Consider the following 23530-nt stretch of genomic DNA (forward strand, 5'->3'; position numbering starts at 1 on the left):
TATACAGGTATAATCACCATAGAGAGGGTTTGTTCCCAACCTGTTTACAGTTAGATGTTCAACGACTTACTACTTAAGATGACAGAAACCAATCCATGCCGTACAGAGAGACGTAGTAGTTGGCGTACCCGCGTTAACATGCCTCCAAAACCATTGTCTATTATGGGGAGTGTCATCAATCAATGGATCAATTATTTGGGACCCATATACCCAAAAAGACATTGACAAACTAGAATCCATACAAAAGAGAGGTGCTAGATTCATTACCAAAGACTACAAATCAAGAGAGGAAGGATGTATGACAAAAATGCTAATAGAACTTCAGCTCCCGTCATTACAATCAAGACGCCAACAACAACGACTGATCTTCTTTTTCAAAGTGGTTGAGGGGAAGATACCAGCGCTTCCTCCCGACGATTTGATCCAATTTCATAGACCAAAGAGACAAATCAAAGCAACAACATATAATAACTTTGTAACAAAAAACATTATAGACCACCAAGTCCGTAACAACAAACGTGCGGTCATAGTTCCAACTAGTAAGACAGAACAGTACAAGAACTCTCTTTTTGTGCGCACTGCAATAAACTGGAACCATCTGGAGGACTCAGTAGTGTGCGCCACTACTACCGAGGAGTTTAAATCAGCACTCCTCAGCAAGCGCGACTAATTGTGCGCAGACCAACCCGTCACATAATAGCCGAAAGGAATCTGTGACGTACCCATCCTAATAACAGAAGTGGGAAATACAGATACAGATACAGATGCCGATTAACGTACGAGGGCTGTATCCTAGGCTGTTGGGTGATACGACCTTCATTTCACTGCCTTACGGCTTTGGTCCTGATAACGCTTCCTGTCATCTTTTGAACTACGTCCGAGATCATCTACCAGTACTCCATCATCGAGGTTAGCGGGCTGCCAAGCTGACCAAACTGGCCCTGAAAGCAGCCGTTGTGAAGAATAAAGACCAAAATAGTAAAAAACCAAAATCTACTCACCAAAACCAAGATGGCGGCCTCCATATTGCGACCTCCACTACTTGTTCCTGACCCATGGCATCAAATCATTTAAAGCTCACCAAACGCCTTCGGGCACCGAGCCGACCGTGCGAGGGCTGAAAAGCCAGTCAAGGTCGTTAAACACTTCCATATATATTGCTTCAATATACTTCCCTTCATGATAGATTGATTGGGAAATGAGCCAGAGTTATCTATTTGTAATTTGTGATCACAGAGAGGGACTGACAAGCAAATTTTAATTGTAGCTAATTCATTGTTTGAAAAATTTTCCACTATAAATGAATGTTACTATATACAAATATAAGGACATTGTTAGCTAAATCTACAAATTTTATTAGAAATTATGAATTTTTATTGCAATAGATTAATATGCTACATCTAACAATCACAAAGAAGACAGAACTGAAATTGGCTTATCAATACCACTGAAACAATTGAATGTTGAAGTGTCTTTAATTTGTGTGTTATCAAGTTTAAATATTATCATGCCGCCAGGTTTTTTTTGTAACAAAACCAGTTTCTTGTAAAAAAAAAAAATCGCCGCAAAAAAAACGCGTCTTGAAACTTCTAAAAGTTTTCAGTCTCGAATCCAAGACATTCTTAAGGTCTACAGTACAGAGATGTAGAACAATAAACGGAATAGATAATAATTTGGTAAGACTTTACAATATAAGGAATAGAGAATTGTGGACACAAGATAATTATCATGACAGAACAGAGAAACATTACAGTTGAACAGTTCCCTCATTAAATACTTTCATTCAAAAGCAACTTCATTGTAATAACGCGAGATTGCAGAGTAGCTAATCAGAATCATGTATTATAATGAAAAATACATGTAAATAAAAGTTGATAGACGACGACGACGGATGCCAAGTGATGAGAAAAGAAAGGTCACGTAAGCTAAACAAAAAACGAAGGCCGAATGAAATAAGAAGTTGGAGAGCATTGACGACCCAAAATTACTATAAGTTCTGCCGAATGATTGCATTTGAAGCAATGTATTTCTAGGAACTTTTCTATTATGTAGATTTAAAACAAAAAAGATAACTAATGCTTCAACATGTATTTGTTTGAAAAAGTCAAAACACTTACAAGTGTTACTTAAATCCATTAAAACGTTTAATCCCGCAGCAAATGTTTGCACTTACAAGTGTCACTTAAATATATTAAAACCGTTTAATCCTGCTGCAAATAAATAAATATATTTAGAGTCGGCAAGGTATATAAAACATAGACAAACATAAGCTCTTATGAGCTCTTAACCGACATATGTTTGCACCTGTCCTAAGTCTGGAAGTTGTCGTTTGTTTATGTAATTTATACGTGTTTCTCGTTTTTAGATTAGACCGTTGGTTTTCCCGTTTGAATGGTTTTGCACTAGTAATTTTTTTGCCCTATATAGCTTGTTGTTCGATGTGAACCAAGGCTCCGTGTTGAAGGCCGTACATTGACCTATTATGGTTTGCTTTTATAAATTGTTATTTGGATGGAGAGTTGTCTCATTGGCACTCACACCACATCTTCCTATATCTAATTAAGTTAACAATTCTTTTGTCAGAACAGCCGATGTGCGGATCATAGTGTATTGTCGTTACATCATGTGCATTCCATTACGTAGTAAGATGATCCTGGGTTGTTCCAAAATGTACGGGCTAAATTTGTTTCGTGTTTTCTCTGAAATCCGCGCAGATGTTTAATAGATATAAGAAGATGTGGCATGAGTGTCAATGTGACAACTCTCCATCCAAGTCACAAATTATAAAAGTAAATCATTATAGGGCAAAGTACGGTCTTCAGCACAGATCCTTGGCTCACAGCGCACAGCAACCTATAACGGGCTCCAAAAATTACTAGTGTAAAACCATTCAAAGTAACTCAAGTCAAAAGACATATTAACACATACATATTTATATACATTATTACAAAATTCAATCAACAATTCAAGATTCATATAGTGTATATGCATAAAAGTTTTAAAAAAATATATTGATATAATACATTTGAAAACTGTATGAAAGGTTGGGAATTTTTTGCAAAATATAGATATAAATATACTTTTACAAATTTAAACAGGTTATACATCTATACGCATCAACATTTCACCTATATGATGAACAGTTACTCATGGTTTTTCCTAGAAAAACATTAATTAAATATGAGGATTTCAAAATAAGACCAATATTTTAAGCATCCAATGATGTTTGAAAACTTAATTATTACTACTTAGACACAAATATATATAGAAGTTGATTTATGTCTGATGTCGAAACAAATGCATGTTTGTAATAACAAAATTCTTTATTTGACACATTCTACTCCAGCTGGAGGTGACAACTCACGAACTACATCCTGTAAACATCATTTCTTTTCAAATAACCTGTAAAAACAAACGAATAAAGAAATGTAAACAAAAAAGCAACATAAAATATTTAAAAGTACAATTTTTAATGAAGCGCTACTATCATTTGTCCTCAAAATGATGAACAATAGAACAAACCAATTTCAGAGAATGGTTTTGAGATTTTCAGATCTTACTTTCGTTTCACGCAGTTCCCTCCCCTCGTTTACTAAGTGGACATCTATTTCATAGGACGACGACTTGGGACAATTTATTGTTTGAATTCAAGTGCATAGTTAAAACAATTGGATAAAAAAAATGAAACGAAAGAACGCTCTTGTGCAACCTGAAAAAACTGTTGTATGTTAGTGCGCGTTCAAAAATTATAATGCATCGCTGCTGTCAGTTTAAATTACTTCGTTTTCCCCCCTCCTATATGGGCCTAGATTTCCGCTATATATAGACAAAAACATTATGCAAAGCTTCTCAATACCTATACATTAACCCTATAGTAATAAAAAAATGTAAAAATAAATATAAACATACGACCAGGATGATCTCTGTGTTGAGGACCTGTAATTTTTCCCTCGTACAACAGCATTGTACGGAGGCACCGCATATTTCTTCATATCAAAAGCTTGCAGTCTTGCTCTCATTATAGCGTTTTCTTCCTCGCTGCTTTGAAGTTTTTCTTGTAAAACAACATTCCGATCACGCAAATCTTCATTATTCTCTTCAATTTCTATCAATTTATGTTCTAGTTTCACTTTATCTTTTTCAAGGGAAGATATAACGTCAGTTTGATTGTCTAAATCTTCCTGAAGTAAGCTTGTTTCTTTATCATGATCTATCTTGCAACGTGCAATTTGGTCCTCTAGTGCTTTTATCTGCATTTCGAGGTCTTTCTTCTGTTTCTCTGATGTTTTCGCATGCTGCTCTAATCTGATCTTTTCTTTATTTATTGATTTCAACCTTGCCAACCTTTCTTCGTGGTCCTCTTTTAGGGTGTTCAATATCCCTTGCAGTTCTTTATATTCGACATTTTTGGTTTCCAGTTTCTTTTCAATGTCAGTTTTCTCTTTTTCTTTCTCTTGGACAGCTTTGCTAATTGCATCCGATTTTTTACTCAATTCTTCAAGCAAGAAATTGTTCTTCCGTTTGATATCTGCATATTCCTTTTCCTTAGATGCCAAATTAGTCTTTAACTGGTCGACGTTATTTGATAGATCGTTTATTTTCCGTTTTAGTTCTGTGCGCTCAGCTTGTATTTTTTCAAAGTTTGTCCTTAAGTCAGTATGTTGTCTTTTGAGATCTTTCATTTCTTGCCTGTCTTCTTTCCGTTCTGTTTCTAGATTTGCACGAAGCTGCCTTAATTCTCCTTTAATTTCATCTTTCATCTTTTCGAGGTCAGTTTGCTTAACAGAATCATCATTTCTAGCATCTGATGACGCCGAAGATGACAGTGATGGATTATTGTATGAGTCTACGATATCGTCTTTCTGCAATATGAAAAGATTGAATAAGAAGTCTAATAAAATTGAGAAAGCAAATGGTGAATGTGTCAAAGCGACAACAAACCGACCATAGAGCAGACAACAGCCGAAGGCAACCAATGGGTCTTCAATGTAGCGAGAAACTCCCGCACCCGGAGGCGTCCTTCAGCTGGCCCCTTAAAAAAGATTTATACTAGTTCAGTGATAATGGACGTAATACTAAACTCCGAATTATACACAAGACACTAAAATTAAAATAATACAAGACTAACAAAGGCCAGAGGCTCCTGACTTGGGACAGGTGCAAAACTGCGGCGGGTTTAAACATGTTTACATATCTCAACTCTCCCCCATACCTCTAGCCAATGTAGAAAAGTATACGCATAACAATCCGCACATTAAAATTCAGTTCAAGAGAAGTCCGAGTTCGATGTCAGAAGATGTAACATAAGAAAACTAGAGGCTCTAAAGAGCCTGTGTCGCTCACCTTGGTGTATGTGAATTAAACAAAGGAAGCAGACAGTTCATGGCAAAATTGTGTTTAGGTGATTGTGATATGTTTCTACATCTAACTTTACTGAACATTCTTGCTGCTTACAATTATCTCTATCTATATTGAACTTGTCCGTGTAGTTTCAGTGGAAAATGTTAGTAAAAATTTACAAATTTTTATGAAAATTGTTAAAAATTGATTATAAAGGACAATAACTTCTTAGGGGGTCAATTGACCATTTTGGTCATTTTGACTTATTTTTGAGTCTTTTAAAATTGCTGTACGTTATTGCTGTTTACAGTTTATCTCTATCTATAATAATATTCAAGATAATAAACCAAAACAGCAAAATTTCCTTAAAATTACCAATTTAGGGGCAGCACCCTAACAAAGAGTTGTCCCATTCATCTGAAAATTTCAGGGCAGATAGATCTTGACCTGATAAACAATTTTACCCATGTCAGATTTGCTCTAAATGCTTTGGTTTTTGAGTTATAAGCCTAAAACTGCATTTTACCCCTATGTTCTATTTTTAGCCATGGCGGCCATCTTGGATTGTTGACCGGGTAAAAAAACACAAACTTTAAACTAGATACATCAATGATGATTGTGGCCAAGTTTGGATTAATTTGGCCCAGTGGTTTCAGAGGAGAAGATTTTTGTAAAAGTTAACGCCGGACGACGGACACCAAGTGATGATAAAAACTCCGATAAAAGTTTCCGACCGTGCAAGGGCTGTATAGCCAGTCAAGGTCGTTAAAAACTTACATTAGTTGTGGGCCCGGTGAGCTAATAAATAAAATGACAATACTACATAAATACCAACAGACTACTGGCAGTTAACTGACATGCCAGCTCCAGACCTCAATTAAACTGATTGAAAGATTATGTCTTCATCATATGCATATCATACACAATCCCTCCCGTTAGGGGTTCAGTATCATACTATTATAAACTATATGAGGAGAACATAACCCGTGTCATGCCAACAACTGTTTTTTTTTTTAAATAAATGTTTTAGTTCCGATGCAAAAAACCCTATAAGTGAATCAATATTTAAGCCAAAATATGCAATTTTTAATGATCTGACAATAGTATCGTAACTATATCCCATCTTAATTAGTCTGTTTAAAGGTTTTGTAAGTTTTTGAGGTGAATAATATAATATTTATTAATGCAATAAGAAAAATACATGAAAAGAAAAAAGAAGCACACTGAAGTTCGATTATTGAGTTTTTGTACATATAGACATGCGTACGGTGTGATACAAAGTATACGTAAATTATCGAACTCCAAAGAAAAATTAAAAAAGGTGTGAAGTCCAAACAAACCCGACAAAATTAATTAGTAACGGAACGAGTGAAACGCAACTAATTAACATTTAAGTCTGGTTGAAAAACAGGATTTAGGTTTAGATGAAATTGAACTTTTAATTGGCTTTCAATAATGGGTACCAATTGCGATCCTCTACTTGATGTGTTTTTATATTCATATGAAGCAGAATTCATTCAAGGGCTTGTACAGAAAGGAGAATAGAAAGTAGCTCAGTCTTTTAATTTCACCTTTCGGTATATTGATAATGTACGGTATCTTAATAATAATAGATTCAGTGATCACTTACATTTAAAATATCCAAGTGAACTTGAAATTAAAGATATTACCGACACAGATAAATCTGCCTCATATCTAGACCGTTTTCTCGAAATGACTACTGATGGTAGTTTAAATACCAAAATTTATGACAAACGCGTTGATTTTAATTTTCCTATAGTCAACTTTCCATTTCTGTGTAGCAACATCCCAGCGGCACCAGTATATGGAGTATATGTGTCTCAATTGATACGTTACCCTCTAGAGCTAGCTCAAAGTACGTTGATTTTGTTGAACGAGGAATACTGCTTTCTCAAAAGTTGCTAAGACAGGGATATGAATCAATCAAATTAAGGTCATCACTTAAGAAATTTTACAGTCGCCATCATGAGCTGATTGGCCATTATGACAAAAGTGTGTCAGAAATCATTTCAGATATTCTTCCTCAGTCATAATAACCTTCATCATTACCGGACTGAACAAATAAATGACACGACGGGTGCCGTATATGGTACAGGAAATGCTTACCCTTCCGGAGCACCTGATTTCACTCCCGGTTTTTAGTGAAGTTCGTGTTGTTTCTTAATTATTATTTATAACTGTTGATGTACATGTCCCTTGGTTTTGTGAGTCTTTGTTTACTCCTTGGTTTTGTGAGTCTATGTTTACTCCTTGGTTTTGAGAGTCTTTGTTTACTCATTGGTTTTGATTGTTATTGTCTTGCGAGTACTCCGTAATCGGTATTTTGTGTCTTTTATCTTTCTGTAACAGATTTTGCATAGTACCAATCTGACGAGTAAGCCTTTTCTAACATTTTTTACTTTTTTGTATGTCTATAGAAATGCAACAGTATATACTGCTGTTCAATAGTCATAAACTAACTTATCGGACCACAGATGAATTATCACGTTGTGATTGCTTAAACGCCGCCACGTTGTGCCCCCTATGAGACCGTATGGGGGTTAGTAAGTTTCATATGGGGTTCATGACGCGTTTATGGCGACGTCATCTATTAATGTTGTTGTGTTTCATTGTTTATTTTTCAACAAAACGCCGCAGAAAAAGTCCACCGTCCGATAAATTCGTTATACGGTTAACTACTGGCCCCCTTCGGATCCATAGAGGGTGAATAAAATTCATACGGGACTCGGCCTCCGGCCTCACCCCCTATGGATTTTACTAACCCTCTATGGATCCATATGGGGTCAGTAGCGGACAATATAACTTATATTAGCGAAATCTAATCCGGGATACAAACTAAAACCGAGGGAAACAAATCAATTATAAGAGGAAACAACGGAACAACAGAAACACTGATTTGCAACAAATACAAACGCCAACATACATAGATGCGTACTATTTGATAACACCCGCAATATGCCTGACTTGGAATAGGATATTTTAAGAAAAAAGTGATGGATTGAACCTGGTTTTGGGGCTAGCCAAACCTCCTGCCTACTAGTATAAAAACACTCTGGACAGAAAAAATACATGGATAAATAAAATATCAGTACACTAAAACACTCATTGGGTGCCTGTAACAAACCAGAAGCATGTAATTCAGTGATTATCAAATTCAGGAAAATGGCAGTGGTTATCTTTAGGTCGTTTCTCTGTGTGTTGTATTTTAGTGTTTCTGTTGTGTGTTGTATTTTAGTGTTTCTGTTGTGTCGTTGTTCTCTTATATTTGATGTGTTTCCCTACAGTTTTAGTTTGTTACCCGGATTTGGCTTTTTTTCTCAATAGATTTATGAATTTCGAACAGCGGTATAATACTGTTGCCTTTATTTATCATTAGCTTCAGTCTGTCATACTTGTGGTTTTCTTTAGTACCTATCCGACCAGAGCGTTGGTTTACAGTTTCAGGTTTTGTACATTTTGTCATTCCGATACCATTTCTATGTATATATCTATAAGGCATACTTTTTGTCCGTGGTCGGTGCATTGGGATGACCTATACATATTCACGTTGATTATGACTGTCTTTTATTATACATATTATTCTTGACAATATTGATTGACTGCTTGTCTCTTGAATGTGCGTTTATTTCAGTTTTGCTTTTATGAGGAATAAAAGTTTTTATTCATTTCTTTTTATTTACCCATCACTTTATTGAGTGTACCATTGGAGTTTTTAGACATTTATACAACTTTATCACGTTTTTTTTCTATCTTGCTCGTAGCCTAAACAATTCTTTCATTTAAATTCATTCTACCACAAATTCAACATCGACACGAATCGGATTCAATGTAGCTTCGCTGTCCTAATAGCTTCCTGCTGGTGGACGCTTCGTCCCCGAGGGTATCACCAGCCCAGTAGTCAGCACTTCGGTGTTGACATGAATATCAATTATGTGGTCATTTTTATAAATTTACTGGTTACAAAACTTCAAATTTTTCGTAAAACTAAGGATTTTCTTATCCAAGGAATAGATAACCTTAGCTGTATTTGGCACAACTTTTTTGGAATTTTGGATTCTCAATGCTCTTCAACTTCGTACTTGTTTGGCTTTATAAATATTTTGATATGAGCGTCACTGATGAGTCTTATGTAGACGAAACGCGCGTCTGGCGTACTAAATTATAATCCTGGTACCTTTGATAACTAATTATAGCCGTATGTAACCATAGTTGCATACTCTTTTAATTGAGGTCATTGGATAAATGTTTTGTCGAACCAGGTTTGTGCTTTTCTACTTTTCAGTTCGCATTTTTGGTTCTTAGTTAAGGCATACAGGAACATTTAACTATTTTTTAGCTGAGTAGATCACCCAGTTATGTGATGAATATGAAAATAATAAAAGTTTTATTTCACTTAAATTTTATCAAACCTGATACCCTGTAATTTCTACAGACTATTAAAAATTGATTTTAATTTTATACAATATGATAGAATGGTCTGCTTGGATTATACGTTTGAATTGTTATGTCAATAATATTTTTGATTGTGCCGACTAAATATTTTATTTTAAAATATCGTAAGTTCAAAATCAACTCATCATAGATACCAGGATTAGAATTTTGTATTTGCGCCAGACGCACGTAGACTCATCAGTGATGTTCGAACCCAAAAAAGAATAGAAGTTGAAGAGCATTGAAGACAAAAAATACCTAAAAGTTTTGCGAAATACAGCTGAGGCAATCTTTTACTGAGGGAGAAAAGCCTTATTATTCAAACAATGTTATAACAGATAGTTTATAATTATGACCATATTAATGATAATTTACGTCAACACAAAAGTACTGAATACTTAGAAAATAAACTCATCATAGATACCAGGATTAAAATTTTATGTTTACGCCAGACGCGCATTTCGTCTCCAAAAGACTCATCAGTGACGCTCGAATCAAAAAATGTATAGGGACAAATAAAGTACAAAGTTGAAAAGCATTGAGGACCAACAATTCCTAAAAGTTTTGCCAAATACAGCTAAGGTAATGTATTCCTGATGTAGAAAACCTTATTTTTTTCTTCAAAATTTCAAAGTTTTATTAACAGTTAATAGTAGTTAGTAGAGTTCTAAAAGAGATCAGAAATAAATGAATATTGTTTTTGGTTCAATGACTTACATTTCAGTTTAAGTTAACCTAAAGACAAAGATTTACCAGGGGTTGGTTTGATGTCAGTTCAAAGAGTTTTTCAAGTAGATAACTGTTTTTAATGGAATCTTTTTCATGAACATATCTGAGAAGTAATATTAAAAAAGGCCTATACTATAACATCGGTTGATAATACTTGTATTTCAAAACATGTTTATTTCTTCTTCAAAACATATGATGTAACTTGATACTTACGACCACTGGAACTTGCTTAAATCTTGTAATTGTTCCTCGTTTATCGGCTATACCTTAATTAAAGAGATAAAACGTTAAAATTTGCAACAAAAGAGAAAAGATAGACAAGAACATTCAAAACAACCGCATTGGCTTTGGCTATGATTTCAACGGTTTTGTTAGTTTAAAAGAGCCTATTGAATATGTCAGGAAGGTGTTTGATATCTTATTGTGTCAGAATGTAAGATCAAAACATTCGATATACGTTAAAAAATTACCCTTTTTAACTAGTAATTTTATACTGATTTTCATTCTACTCTTTACAATCCAGCCAGCTATTACTTTGGAACGTTGACAAAACATTTGTGCATGTCATAGTGTTTTAATTCTATTTTTGTTTTGAAAAGAAATACTAGTATGCCGTTGAAATTATGTTATTCAAGGTTGCAAGATATCAAGGACTGTGTGCAAGTTTTGTCTTTCCTGAATGTAGGACATTTCTTGTTCCCTTTGACATATACTCTGTAATTTTCTATTCTTTAAGAAATTCGCTGTTTAAAAAAAAAATGTTTGCACAAATAAAAACAATGATCGCGATTTTTGTATGGACAGCAAAGCTTGAGGCAGACTATAAACAGACTCATTTTGTTATGAATATATTTTTCAGCTGTTCTACTTCACTCCGTTTTGGATTTTTGGCGGGTGATACATACATAGCAGCAGACGCTTATTGTTTCGTTATCCGGTCTCCTTCCTTTTTGAAATTTATCTCAATTTTTGTGTGTTACCTTGATTCGTAACTTCTTAATCGATTTATTAGATTTGAACATCGGCAAGTTAATTATTGTTGCCAAATTTTAATAAACAACGATTGGATAGGCAGTTTCTGAGATTTACAAAGTATGTGTTTATTTCACATTTGATGATGTTTATGTTTTGAAAAGTATAGTAAAGCATTGTAGTTCTTATGTTATATCTGAGCTACGCTGACAAGTCTGCTCCACCCTTTCTTATGAAAATAAGGAAATGTGATATGATTGCAAAGTAAGTAAGTACTTGTTCTTAAGTACAATCATTTCAAGCCCTTTTTGTTTTGGTCTTAATAAACTGGATTACAATAATTGAAAGTGAACAGATACGTATTTGGGTTTTATTTTATAAGTCTCCTGGTTGCTGTTGAATTAAGATATGGAACATATCTCATTTCTTCAAAGAGAACATTTAAAGTTTTCCTTATAATGGTTTTCCTAACGGGAACTTACCAACGTATGTTGTTGGTGGAGCTTGTACTGAAATTTTCCCTTCCAGCTCATCTGCAACGTGTTTGTATCCTCGTTTTCTTAGAGCTTTCAGAAATATGAATACAGAATCTTGTTTAGACTTGAGTATTATATACAGAAGTTCTTCCATGCGTTCTGGTTCTGTCATTCGTCTGTTTTTCAGGTCCATCCATTGGTCTACCGAGATCACATGATTTTCAATCAATGGATCTACGATATGATTGAGAACTACAGATTGCTTTACAAGTCCCCAGTGTTTTGTAAGAATGTCCTGTTCCTTTGGTCGATGATTTATTTTCTTCATGGTTTCTGTGTCTGGATTAGCTGTAAACATATCACATCTTTCAGCTTCTATATGTATATTTTCTCAAGTCATCCACTATTTATTATTTGTAAAGTATAATATCAGCATTACCTGCAAATGTTTCCTTATAACTTTTGATGGAGACCAAAGCATATTACAAGGTGAAAAGGCTTATCAATATCTTAAGTGCTTGATAAAACAAATTGAATTGTAATTTTGTATTCAAATGACATGCACTATACAAGCACTCTACAAGTTACCGTTATCTCTTTTTCAATCACATTAGATATTTATTATAAGATGGTTCCCTAAGGAACGAAACCTATATTGCTGGTTTTCATTGTTGATCTGTAGAATACCATCAAATGAAATATTGTTTTCATATTATTTTTCGTTTGATGATAGGATAGTACTACATGTATAACAATTATGAGAATCGTCACATCATAAGTGCAAGCGTTCCAATTCCACTATTTCTTACGGATTTTAAGCGACTGTCATACAAGTGAGAGATTTAGCTAGCCATAACACAAGGGTTAATTCACCTTTTCAACATAAAAAATGCCTGTATCAAGTCAGGAATATGACAGTTGTTGTGCTTTGAGCTTCATCTGAGTTCAGTATTTTTGTGATTTTACTTTTTGTTAGTCTTTTGTAATAAGGGTCAAAATCTTCCCTTGAATGTCATTGTGTGATAATGCCATAAGACAATATGTATAGTTCGTTCTGATGTTATACTATTACACAACTGTCCAAGGTTAAGGAATATATTAGGCGCTCACAAACATATGAAACCGCGCCACATTATTTTGCATATTCAAACCAGGTGCCCATACTCCAATGATTGGTGTTTGTTGGCGGTTTTTGGTTTATTATCATTCGCTTTAATCATTCCATTATTTTTCTTTGTTTGTTTTATTAACTTTTTTCAGAGGATTTTAAAGCTATGATTTCAGTGGGCTTTTTTCTTCATTGTGGAAGGTCACATGTTGCATAGAAGTTGAATTACATAATTTGATTGTTCTTTTATGAATTTTTGTAAAGTTACTCCATTGGCAATCATAAGACGTCTTCTTAAATTTATATCGATGTTATTTTATGAAATATCAATCGGTAATATTTGCTTAACATTATGATTAAAGACTTACGAAAAACTTCAATGATTGCCGTTAGAGGGAGCTTTTTAGCCATCCAATACTTTCTTACTGATAATTGCAACAGACTAGTGAAGACTTAACGTGGAAACCTGAAAAAAAATCGTCATCTCATATTGTCGAAAGTATTTATCTTTTTTGTTTTTGGAAAATCAAAATAACTTTTAAATCAGGATGTTATTAAATCAAGTTTCATTAAAAACGCAAACAGGAAAGGAAGAACTTACCATACGAGCTATCTCCTCAAAGTTATTTTCAAAAATTGGCACTAGTTTTGTTATGAGTCAAAATATAGTTCTCGGTTAATCTTTGATCTTCGTACTTGATTACTCCATTTGTTTAATGAAGAGGAAAAAATCTTTTGTTGTTTTAGTGTCGTTTTTTAATATCTTTTATTATTTTTTCCCCTCTGTTAAGCATACTGACATAACTTATGAGCATAGTTCGATTCGCCTATTTATTCTATGACATTAATTAATCAAGTGCCACACTCAACGTACTATTTGTGTGGTTTCTTGTAAGAACTACTGACACAAAAAATTGACAGGACTTTGTTTTGTTTCTCTTTTTTTTTTTAATACATGTATTGTGGTCATGTGTTAGTATTAAGACACACTACTGATTAAGTATAATGTATAATTGTTAAACGCCGGTAACCTAAAAAAATTATTTAAATCAATAAGTAATATTTGTTTATGATAATGATCAATAAACAATTCCCTTTTTCTGCAATATTCATGTACTTCTTTGAATTAAGAAAATAAGTTGCATTAATTTCATTCTGAAGTCTAGATTAACATTGTCATTGTCCTTGATTGAATTATCTACTTACAAAAATATTTTCAGTTAATGTGGCCAAAATGGCCTTCATTGTTGTCAATCAACGTTTCACATTTTCGTCTTCTCCATTCAAACGACTCACCTAAATTTCTTGACAGAATAAGAATGTGTATATTCCGTTGCCGCCTTTTCACTCTTTGTTTAGTTCGGCGAAAATTATGACCACCAAAAGACTTCCTGATTACTATTGATTAGTTTTCAGAATTCATCTTATCTATCAATACACAATTATGATGATCCCAGCTTCAAAAGGATTTTTAAGATAAATTTTAAATGGATTCCTGTTTATTACTCGTGCAGCACACAATTCGACAATGCTGTTATCTTGTGACACATCACCTTTGGATAGTAGATAATCTAGAGCAGAATTTGTAGAAAATGTGTTTGTGAGGTTCGCAAAAAAATCATCAGTTTTTATTTCCTTTTTTTTCGATTTTTGAAATTAATGTTTGTCATATTCGCAATTTTGTTTGGCAGTTTCTTCAATTCTCTTATTTCTTTTCCTTTACAACTGTAAAGTCTTTCGACTCTTTTCATACTTTAATGGTAAAAACAAGTAAAAACACAGAAATACCGAAATCTAAGACAAATTCAAAACAGAAAGCCCCTTTTCAAATGTCAAACTCATTGCACAAACACGACAAACGATTTGAAAACAAGTGTCGTATTCCTAATTTAATGCATGCATTGCCTCTATTTTATAACCAGTTAAACCTCTTACTTGTATGACAGGCGCATATAATTCCATTATATTTATATTAACAACAATGTGTGGTCAAAGCAAACAGACATAATAGATATAAAAGGTAATTTCCCTTTTTGAACAGATCAGGCATACTTGCTACAATGCCTTTAACCTTAAAAATCGAAATCTTCTTACCATTTTTGAACCAACCATAGAATGAAATTTACTAGGACAGCTTTTTATTTGAGTGAAACTGTCGATATACTTCCCTTACCTTCTCGCTCCTTGCCATTACGACTGGACAATCATATTTAGACGATTCCATAATATTAGAATGAAATGTGAGCTTGTTGATACTTGATTGTCAAAAGACAGCAGTAACATACCATAATAACTACGTAAACCTATAAACTAATCAAGAAGTCAGAATAAATATTTACAGTAGGACAACCGGATGTGCCTTTTTGGCCAAAATGTGATTCGGCGGCGCTCAGTAGTCCTACGCCGAAAATTGGACTATTTTGCGTCGGCCGACGTCAGCTGAAAAATGGCGCGCTTTTGTAAAAAAAAATTATTCGTTTATAGCAAAGTACCGGCGGTCAATGCTGTTGATTGTAAGCCCATTTATAAGAGAAAAATATATGAGTTTACTTATTATTTTCATGTTTGAACAAAAAAATAAAAGAAAATCTTATTTTTTCACATCTGAACATAGAATTTCGGATTTCGATTTTCTGCACTGTAGAATTAAATAGCGATATTAAAAAGGGGTACAAAAAAAAGCCTATCCTCCAATTACCCTAAAATTTTTACATCGTAATTTCGCTAGTTTTTCACATCGAAATCCGTAAAGAAAAGGGGTGTCCAAATTAGGGCAAAAAATTGTACCCATTTTAAAGTAGGGGTCTCAATTTTTTATAGGTTTTTCCTTGCATGGCCGGTAGAATTAGAAATTGGAAAATATTCTGTTTTTAAAGTAAATATTCATTAAACTATCAATAATAGCTGAATCCCTATATATGTAACCTCTATAAAAATATCAGTATATGTCAATAAATTGTAAAAATATTGATTTTTTTCGAAATTGAAGAAAGCGCCATTTTCGCCTATTTGTCTATTACGTTTATTGGTCTGCTATAATTATTAGCTGATTCTAAAAAATCTCCGCCTCGATTTTTTTTATACTTACATTTTATAATCTTTGGTACATAATGCAGATGTTATGAAAAAATTAGGCACTTCTATCGAGTAGAAATGGAGAACGGTCATCTTTATTTTGTATGTCCCCACTATGGGGGCGTGATCCTCCTTTTCCCTTGTTTCTGAAGTACACGATAGCTATCCATCTCTCGAAATTAATTATCAACTAAATATAATTGAAACAAAATGAATATATCTTAAAACATCAATAAATTTTAAGTGCTACTGATTCTTTTAACAAAATATGCCGGAATCGACCCCAACCGATGTTGTGTTAATACAAAGATCAACGTTGTCAATTTCCGGCGCCGAAAATGTGAACGTAAAATGTCAGTAAAAGTTGCAATATTTTCTTCTTTGTATCAATTTTGTTTATCTTAATGTCAAGAAAGTCAGGCAGTATGTTGAATCCATATCAACGTTATACCAAAACAGGCTTTACTTGGTAAACTAACAGTTTAAGGCCTACATCGCCATCATGAGATTGACTTGTTGACATCGTACTTTAAGGTTTATGTACCCTTCTGTAGCCATTTTTGTACGAATTTTTCAAACCACAATTGTATCAAAACTACAGATATAATGAATAAAAGAGATAGGCCATTTAGTACATATTCCAAGGGGAAACTTGATGCAAAGCATTGTTTTTTACTGTTTCATTGCATTTGATAGAAAACGAGGACTTTGTGGCAAATAAATCAAGATTTTTATAGAAAATCCACAGCCTTTAATACAGAGATTTTTGTTATAAAATTTGAAACATAAATTACTCACTTGATTTTGTATAATGTGCTAGTGTTTATTTTTTACAAAAAGTTCTAAGCAACCTGTAAATCCCAAAACACCTCGTGCTGAGTCACTAAAGTCGAGCGCACCCTTAAAGGTGTACTTGATTTTTGCCATTTTTATATTTGTTTTAACCAATAACTACATTTATAAACTTGTTTTAAGGAAATCAATGCTAGCACTGCATGCAATAATCCTATATCTATCAGTTATCAAATTGCCAAATATGAGAGTACAAGGATAAAAGCTGTGGATTTTCTATAAAAATCTTGATTTATTTGCCACAAAGTCCTCTTTTTCTATTAAATGCAATGGAACAATAAAAAATAATGTTTTGCATCAGGTTTCCCCTTAGAATATGCACAAAATGGCCTATCTCTATTATTCATTATATCTGTAGTTTTGATACAATTGAAATTTGAAAATTTCGTACATAATATGCTACAGAAGGGTACATAAACCTTAATAAAGTTGAGAAAAGATCCATTTCGTGCATATTGTTACCAGCCGCTGAATTTTTAAAATGAACAACTTATCTGTTTGGTCGTATCGATTTCTTTCATAATTTTCCTTTCGATCGTTTGTTCGTTCATTCATACAGTTATCGTTATGTGTTTTGTTTTGTTTCTTTTTTTGGTCAAGGGGGGGGCTCTTTTAAGTCTTTTAATTTTATCAAAGGCATGCTTAATTTTTAGGGCTTAGGCAGCAACCATTTGATTTTCGGGGGGGGGGGGGGGGGGGGGCTATGGGTTTTTTTTCGCCTTCGGGGAAAAACAATCTATTTTTTTGGCGACAAGATGAAAACAATTTTTTCTCCCAATTTTAGCATAACATATAGTGGCAGCTAAGGGTGAAACAAACATTTTTTTTTCTCAGGGTCAAAAACAAATTATTTTTTTTCTCCAAAAACTGGAAACAAACTTCATGACTTTACATATTTCAAATCTGCAGTTTCTTAGGAAAATGATTATTTATAATTACTATATCAGCATTACATATGTATATATAATCATGTACTGTAGTACGCCGCTAGATTAAAACTGAAGTGGAAAGGTAACACATGGCCAGCGAAAGCTCTTTTTATGAGAGCCCAGGTCTAGCGGGACGGCTGCAGTACAGGCGATTTGGTGTCACGATATCACAGTAGCATGGGTTCGAATCCCGGCGAGGGAAGAACCAAAAATTTGCTTTCGATCTAACATTGTTGGGTTGATGTTTAGACGAGTTGTATATATATAGTAATATACATGTATCTATGCAATGGGGGAAAAGCCATAAGGGGGTGACCATTTGCTTTTCCAGGTGGTGGGAATTCGAAGAGAGTCCTCGTGTGTAACTGTTTGTACTAGTACTTGTCTGTCCTAGGTACTTTACCTTTATATCCATTCAGCTGTTCATCCTTTTTTTTGTTATTTTGTTTAATGTAAATTATTTGAATGAAGTATGTAAAAGTTTGTTGCCAACTTTTTTTGATAAACCGCATAAACCATAACATTGGAGACCTATAGTAGGATTTTTTTCTGGATTGACTATTTATTTATCTGCATCCATTGCATCATATGCTTTTATTTTTAAACATATTTCACTTTTGCACACAGACTATTCCTTTTCAGGTCGTTTTGTGTCATGTTATTTAGGGGTCTTTTATATACATGCAGCTTACTCTACCTTATTGGTTCTGCTAAAATAAATGTTGAAGGCTGTCCGAGATCTATATCTAGTCTTTTAGTATCTGGTGAGTAGTTGTCTCATTGGCAATTATACCCAAACTTCTGATTTTCATATAAGAACTGTAATCAAGCCTTAAGTAGGCAAACTGAAAGGGAACTGTAGTACCTATAGTAAATAGCTTATTACAAAAAATTGTTCCACTTTAAAAAAAACAATGAAGTATTTCAAATGATACAATGTAGCTACCTATATCGAATATGTTTTGTATGTTGTGCATCTCTTTTCTCCTTTGTCACAGGGGCTATGTTGCATGGTTGTTTATATCATACATTTGTAACTGGTGGTAGGATTAATACATGTAGTAATGCAGTGTTGAAAACTGATTCCCCTCTCCCTAAATTGATAGAGATAAAATAATTAAAATTCTTTCACTAAATCTCAATAATAGGGCAAAGTGAAGGAAATCAATCTAAGCACACTAATTGGTTCTGCTCTGTCAGACATGTTTTCTGCTCTTTGATTGGGTTGTCTCTTTAACACCTTGCCCATTTCCATTTTCAATGTAATAGATAATTTAAGTATGCGATATGTGATAAATATCCAAAAGTGAGCTTATTTGTTCAAATTCATCCTTGTGATTCAGTTCTTAAAAATAGAGATTTACAACACATGGGTAAAAGGTAAAAGTCTTATTTACCATGAAAAAAGTCAAATAATTCTGGAATGGTAAAACTTGAATTAGCCAAAAAGTAAAAGTGAGATTTCTTTAAATTACATGCATGCAAAATAAAAGTGAAACACTTGAGTCCAGGGGGATGATATATTCGTTTTTCAGAAGTATACAATACAAGAGTGCACACACTGAAATGTCTCGCTTTTTCTTTACCTATCAATGATATTATGTTGATAGACCTAAATATAAAGCTTTATTACAACTGTCACACAAACTTAACATTAACCAAGTAAACTAAACATTGACCAATGAACCATGCAAATGAGGTCGAGGTCAAACGAACTGTTACAGGCAGTCATGTACAGAAACACATCTTCCATATACAACAAATATAGTTGACCTATTGCTCATACTCAGTCTCTTAGTTTAAGAAAACAGACCAAAACAAAACAAAAACTCAACATTGGGCAATGAACTGTGAAGATGACGTCAAGTTCAAATAAAACCTGTGTGACTGACATATAGATCATAAAATATTTCCATACACCAAATATAGTTGACCAATTGCATATAGTATTAGAAAAAAGACCAAAAATCAAACTTTTACCACTGAACCATGAAAATGAGGTCAAGGTTAGATGGCACCTGCCAGCTAGACATGAACACCTTACAATCATTCCGTACACCAAATACAGTAGACCTATTGTATACAGTATAAGAAAAACAGACCAAAACAGAAAAACTAAACTACATGTACATGTACATGTATAACCACTGAACAAAGAAAATAAGATCAAGGTCAGATGACACCTGCAAGTTGGACATGTACACCTTACAGTCCTTCCATACACCAAATATCCTAGACCTATTGCTTATAAATGTAGTATCTGATATATGTACTTGACCACCAAAACTTAACCTTGTTCACTGATCCATGAAATGAGGACAAGTGAAAACTGTCTGACGGGCATGAGGACCTTGCAAGGTATGACATACCAAATATAGTTACAATGTATCCTATTACTTATAATGAGAGAGAATTTAACATTACAAAAAATCTTATCTTTTCAAGAAGTCACTGTTCCATGAAAATGAGGTCAAGGACATTGGACATGTGACTGACAGAAACTTCTTAACATGAGGCATCTATATACCAAGGATGAAGCGTCTAGGTCTTCAAAATTATAATCCTTTTCAGTAGTTACCTAACCCCACTTCCATAGCGGCTGGATCACTATCCCTTTGTAGAGCTTTCTGCAATAAAAGTTGCAGGCTCGACAAAAATGAGGAATCTTATTAATTATATAATAATTATTTATACAACAGTGATATTGCTTTGAAACTTTATTTTTCATGAAAAAAACTGAGTCAATAATCTGATTTTTTTTTTTACTAAATATGGTGACATTTCACTTGTGCACATTTTAACGTTGATGAATCTTGCATATTTCTAAATTCTCTTTTTACTAGACATTGAGCCCATAGTCAGCTTAAGTTTCATTTGTTCAATCCTGCATAAGTCCAACAAAAATGTCTGCTAATAAACAATTGAACCACATGTTTACCATTCTGTACATGCAGACATGAATATATCTTATTTTCATTTTCATATACATTGCTGAATCCAGGTATCAAAATTTTCATCCTCTAGTAAAAATTTTCTTCTGACCATGCTGACAGTGTACTGAAAATAAAAAAAAAAAATTGTTATTAAATCAAGTTTGATGATTCAATTGAAAAGTAATGATAAATGATAATTTTAATATATTATATGTCATTGTTATATGGGCATTTTTGACCCATATGTGATCTGACATTCTCATGGATATGATGCACATCATATGCATGTAAGAGTTAATTCCCTTATATTGTTTTAAATCTTTATAATTGAATTTCAAATTACTGTACCCTTCATTCTGGAAATTAGGTTTTAAATCCAAATGAAACTATCTTGAAATTATACAGCATAGATAATACATATAGTATAAAATCTTTAAACTATAAACAGTATACCATTTGGCCTTAAGGTAACACAATACCGAATGACGTTACGCCACGAGTTATCGTTCCTGACGTTATCGAATAACGTTCACACATTCAAGCCAATGCATCAGTATTTGCAATCACAAAGTGATAAAATTTAAAAAAAAAATATTGGGTATTTATGTGACATTTTTAATGGTAACTTGTTCTGGATACTTGATGGAGCAAAGACTTATGGCCTGACCGATGAAGAAAATGTTAATAACTTTTTTTATTATTGCTCATTGTTTTAAAATCTTAAAAAATGTATTACTTTACTTTTAAATATTCTGTTTCTTTAAAATTTAAGCATCTGAACGATTATCTACATATAATAGACTGAGTTTTATCACAAGTCTTTATTCTTGGTATATGTTTGCAATACTAGTAAATACTTTTTCTTGATCATGATGAACCATGAAATTTTGTTTTGAAAGTAGAAATCTAATCTATAGAAACTTAGGATGATGTGTAAAAAAAACACGGGGAATTGTTGGTACATCTGTTAATTCTTGTTAAAATGGTCGTCTAAAACACCGCTCTGGAAAAATGGAAAAAGGAAATTTTATCTGAATGACAATACGGATAGAATTAGGCGATAATGCACAATACAAGCAGACTTTGCAACTCATACAAAAATAGTTTGTTTGTATGGATTGTTAAGAAAGGGGTTTACTTGGTTATTTTGCCGAATATATATCTTTCTCTATGTCCCAGTATAAAAGGTCTCTGAAATTCATTATTCTGTACAGAGTAGATCCAATATCGTTTCGGAATTATTTTGAAAATAAAGTGCTAGATTTGTAATTGCTATAGACCAAGTCTACACGGGATATACAGCAACATCGGAATGAAGCCTGAAAAAGTTAACGTAGGCTGAGAAATACATGGGAACTTGATTCGGAAAAAATAAAATGAAAAAAGCAGGTCCCGTTACAGTATGATTAAAGCCATCCCCAAGTTGCTACTTGCGCCAATAAACGCAAGTTGATAGTCGGGACTGGCTATAGTCAGACTGGTTTCGTTACAATTTTTTTCTCTCCAAATTTACAATTAAACGACTGACTAATTATTATTCAAACGGAAAAAAGAGACTGAAATAGCTAGATCTTGAAATCCTTTAGATTTCATTTTCGTGTTAATTACGCTTGCATGGGTATTTGGTGGTTGTGTGTTTTTTTTGTGTGTGATTTGAGATGGAAATAATGTACATGTACAAGTTTGTAGACAACGCGACTGAAAGAGAATTAACATAGTTGCCTTTTTAGGCCCTGAGGGACATATTGCTCACATACTTAGGTAGCAACCATTTGAGGGGGGGGAGGGGGGGGTTGCTATGGATTTTTTTCTAAACAAACTTCTTTTATCGGCTTGGGCGAAAGACAATCTATTTTTTTGGCGACAAGTCGAAAACAATTTTTTTCTTTCAATTTTAGCATTACATATAGTTGCAGCTGAGGGTGAAACAAACAAATTTTTTTTCTCAGGGTCAACCCCCCCCCCCCCCCCCCCCCCCAAATCAAATGGTTGCTGTCTTATCTTCTGGAAAAGCCAGAGGAGTTTCATAGTATTGAAAGGAGTTTTTAGAACAAGCATGCAAAAGAAGAACAAGTTTTTAGAACAAGCAAGCATGCACAAATATATGTATATTTATTAGGGTTGAGATCTCACAAACATGTTTAACCCCGACGCATTTTTGCGCCTGTCCCAAGTCAGGAGCCTCTGGCCTTTGTTAGTCTTGCATTATTTTAATTTTAGTAACTTGTGTACAATTTGGAAATTAGTATGGCGTTCATTATCACTGAACTAGTATATATTTGTTTAGGGACCAGCTGAAGGACGCCTCCGGGTGCGGGAATTTCTCGCTACATTGAAGACCTGTTGGTGACCTTCTGCTGTTGGTTTTTTTATTTGGTCGGGTTGTTGTCTCTTTGACACATTCCCCATTTCCATTCTCAATTTTATATAAAAAAAAAATCATATACATGTATGTATATTGTAATACTAGTATAAAATTTATTAGCATGAGTTTTAGAAACACGATGGAAAGCGAGACTCGCCGAGCTTTCCACTTGTTTCGTAGCGAGTGTAAAAACCTTTTATAATTCTGACAATGTATATTGCACACAATTTTATATTTTGTTTATATCCTACAATTTACACCCCAAGGCCTAGGGTGAATAGGGATAAAAATATGGTCTT

The 23530-nt window shown here is 33.7% G+C and overlaps 1 protein-coding gene across 1 annotated transcript; it reads right to left on the bottom strand.

Moving 5' to 3' along the window:
* Positions 1-3278: 3278 nt before the first annotated feature.
* On the bottom strand, positions 3279-13544 carry LOC134710698 (myosin-13-like). Its single transcript, XM_063571092.1, has 5 exons — positions 13446-13544; positions 11976-12317; positions 10735-10787; positions 3910-4862; positions 3279-3402 (listed from the first exon to the last, which is right to left on the bottom strand). Exons 1-5 carry the CDS (start codon positions 13486-13488, stop codon positions 3384-3386), a joined length of 1410 nt encoding a protein of 469 aa, XP_063427162.1. The 5' UTR covers positions 13489-13544; the 3' UTR covers positions 3279-3383.
* Between the last annotated feature and the right edge of the window lie 9986 nt (positions 13545-23530).

This window comes from Mytilus trossulus, chromosome 1 (genome assembly GCF_036588685.1).
Source record: "Mytilus trossulus isolate FHL-02 chromosome 1, PNRI_Mtr1.1.1.hap1, whole genome shotgun sequence".
NCBI classification, from domain to species: domain Eukaryota; kingdom Metazoa; phylum Mollusca; class Bivalvia; order Mytilida; family Mytilidae; genus Mytilus; species Mytilus trossulus.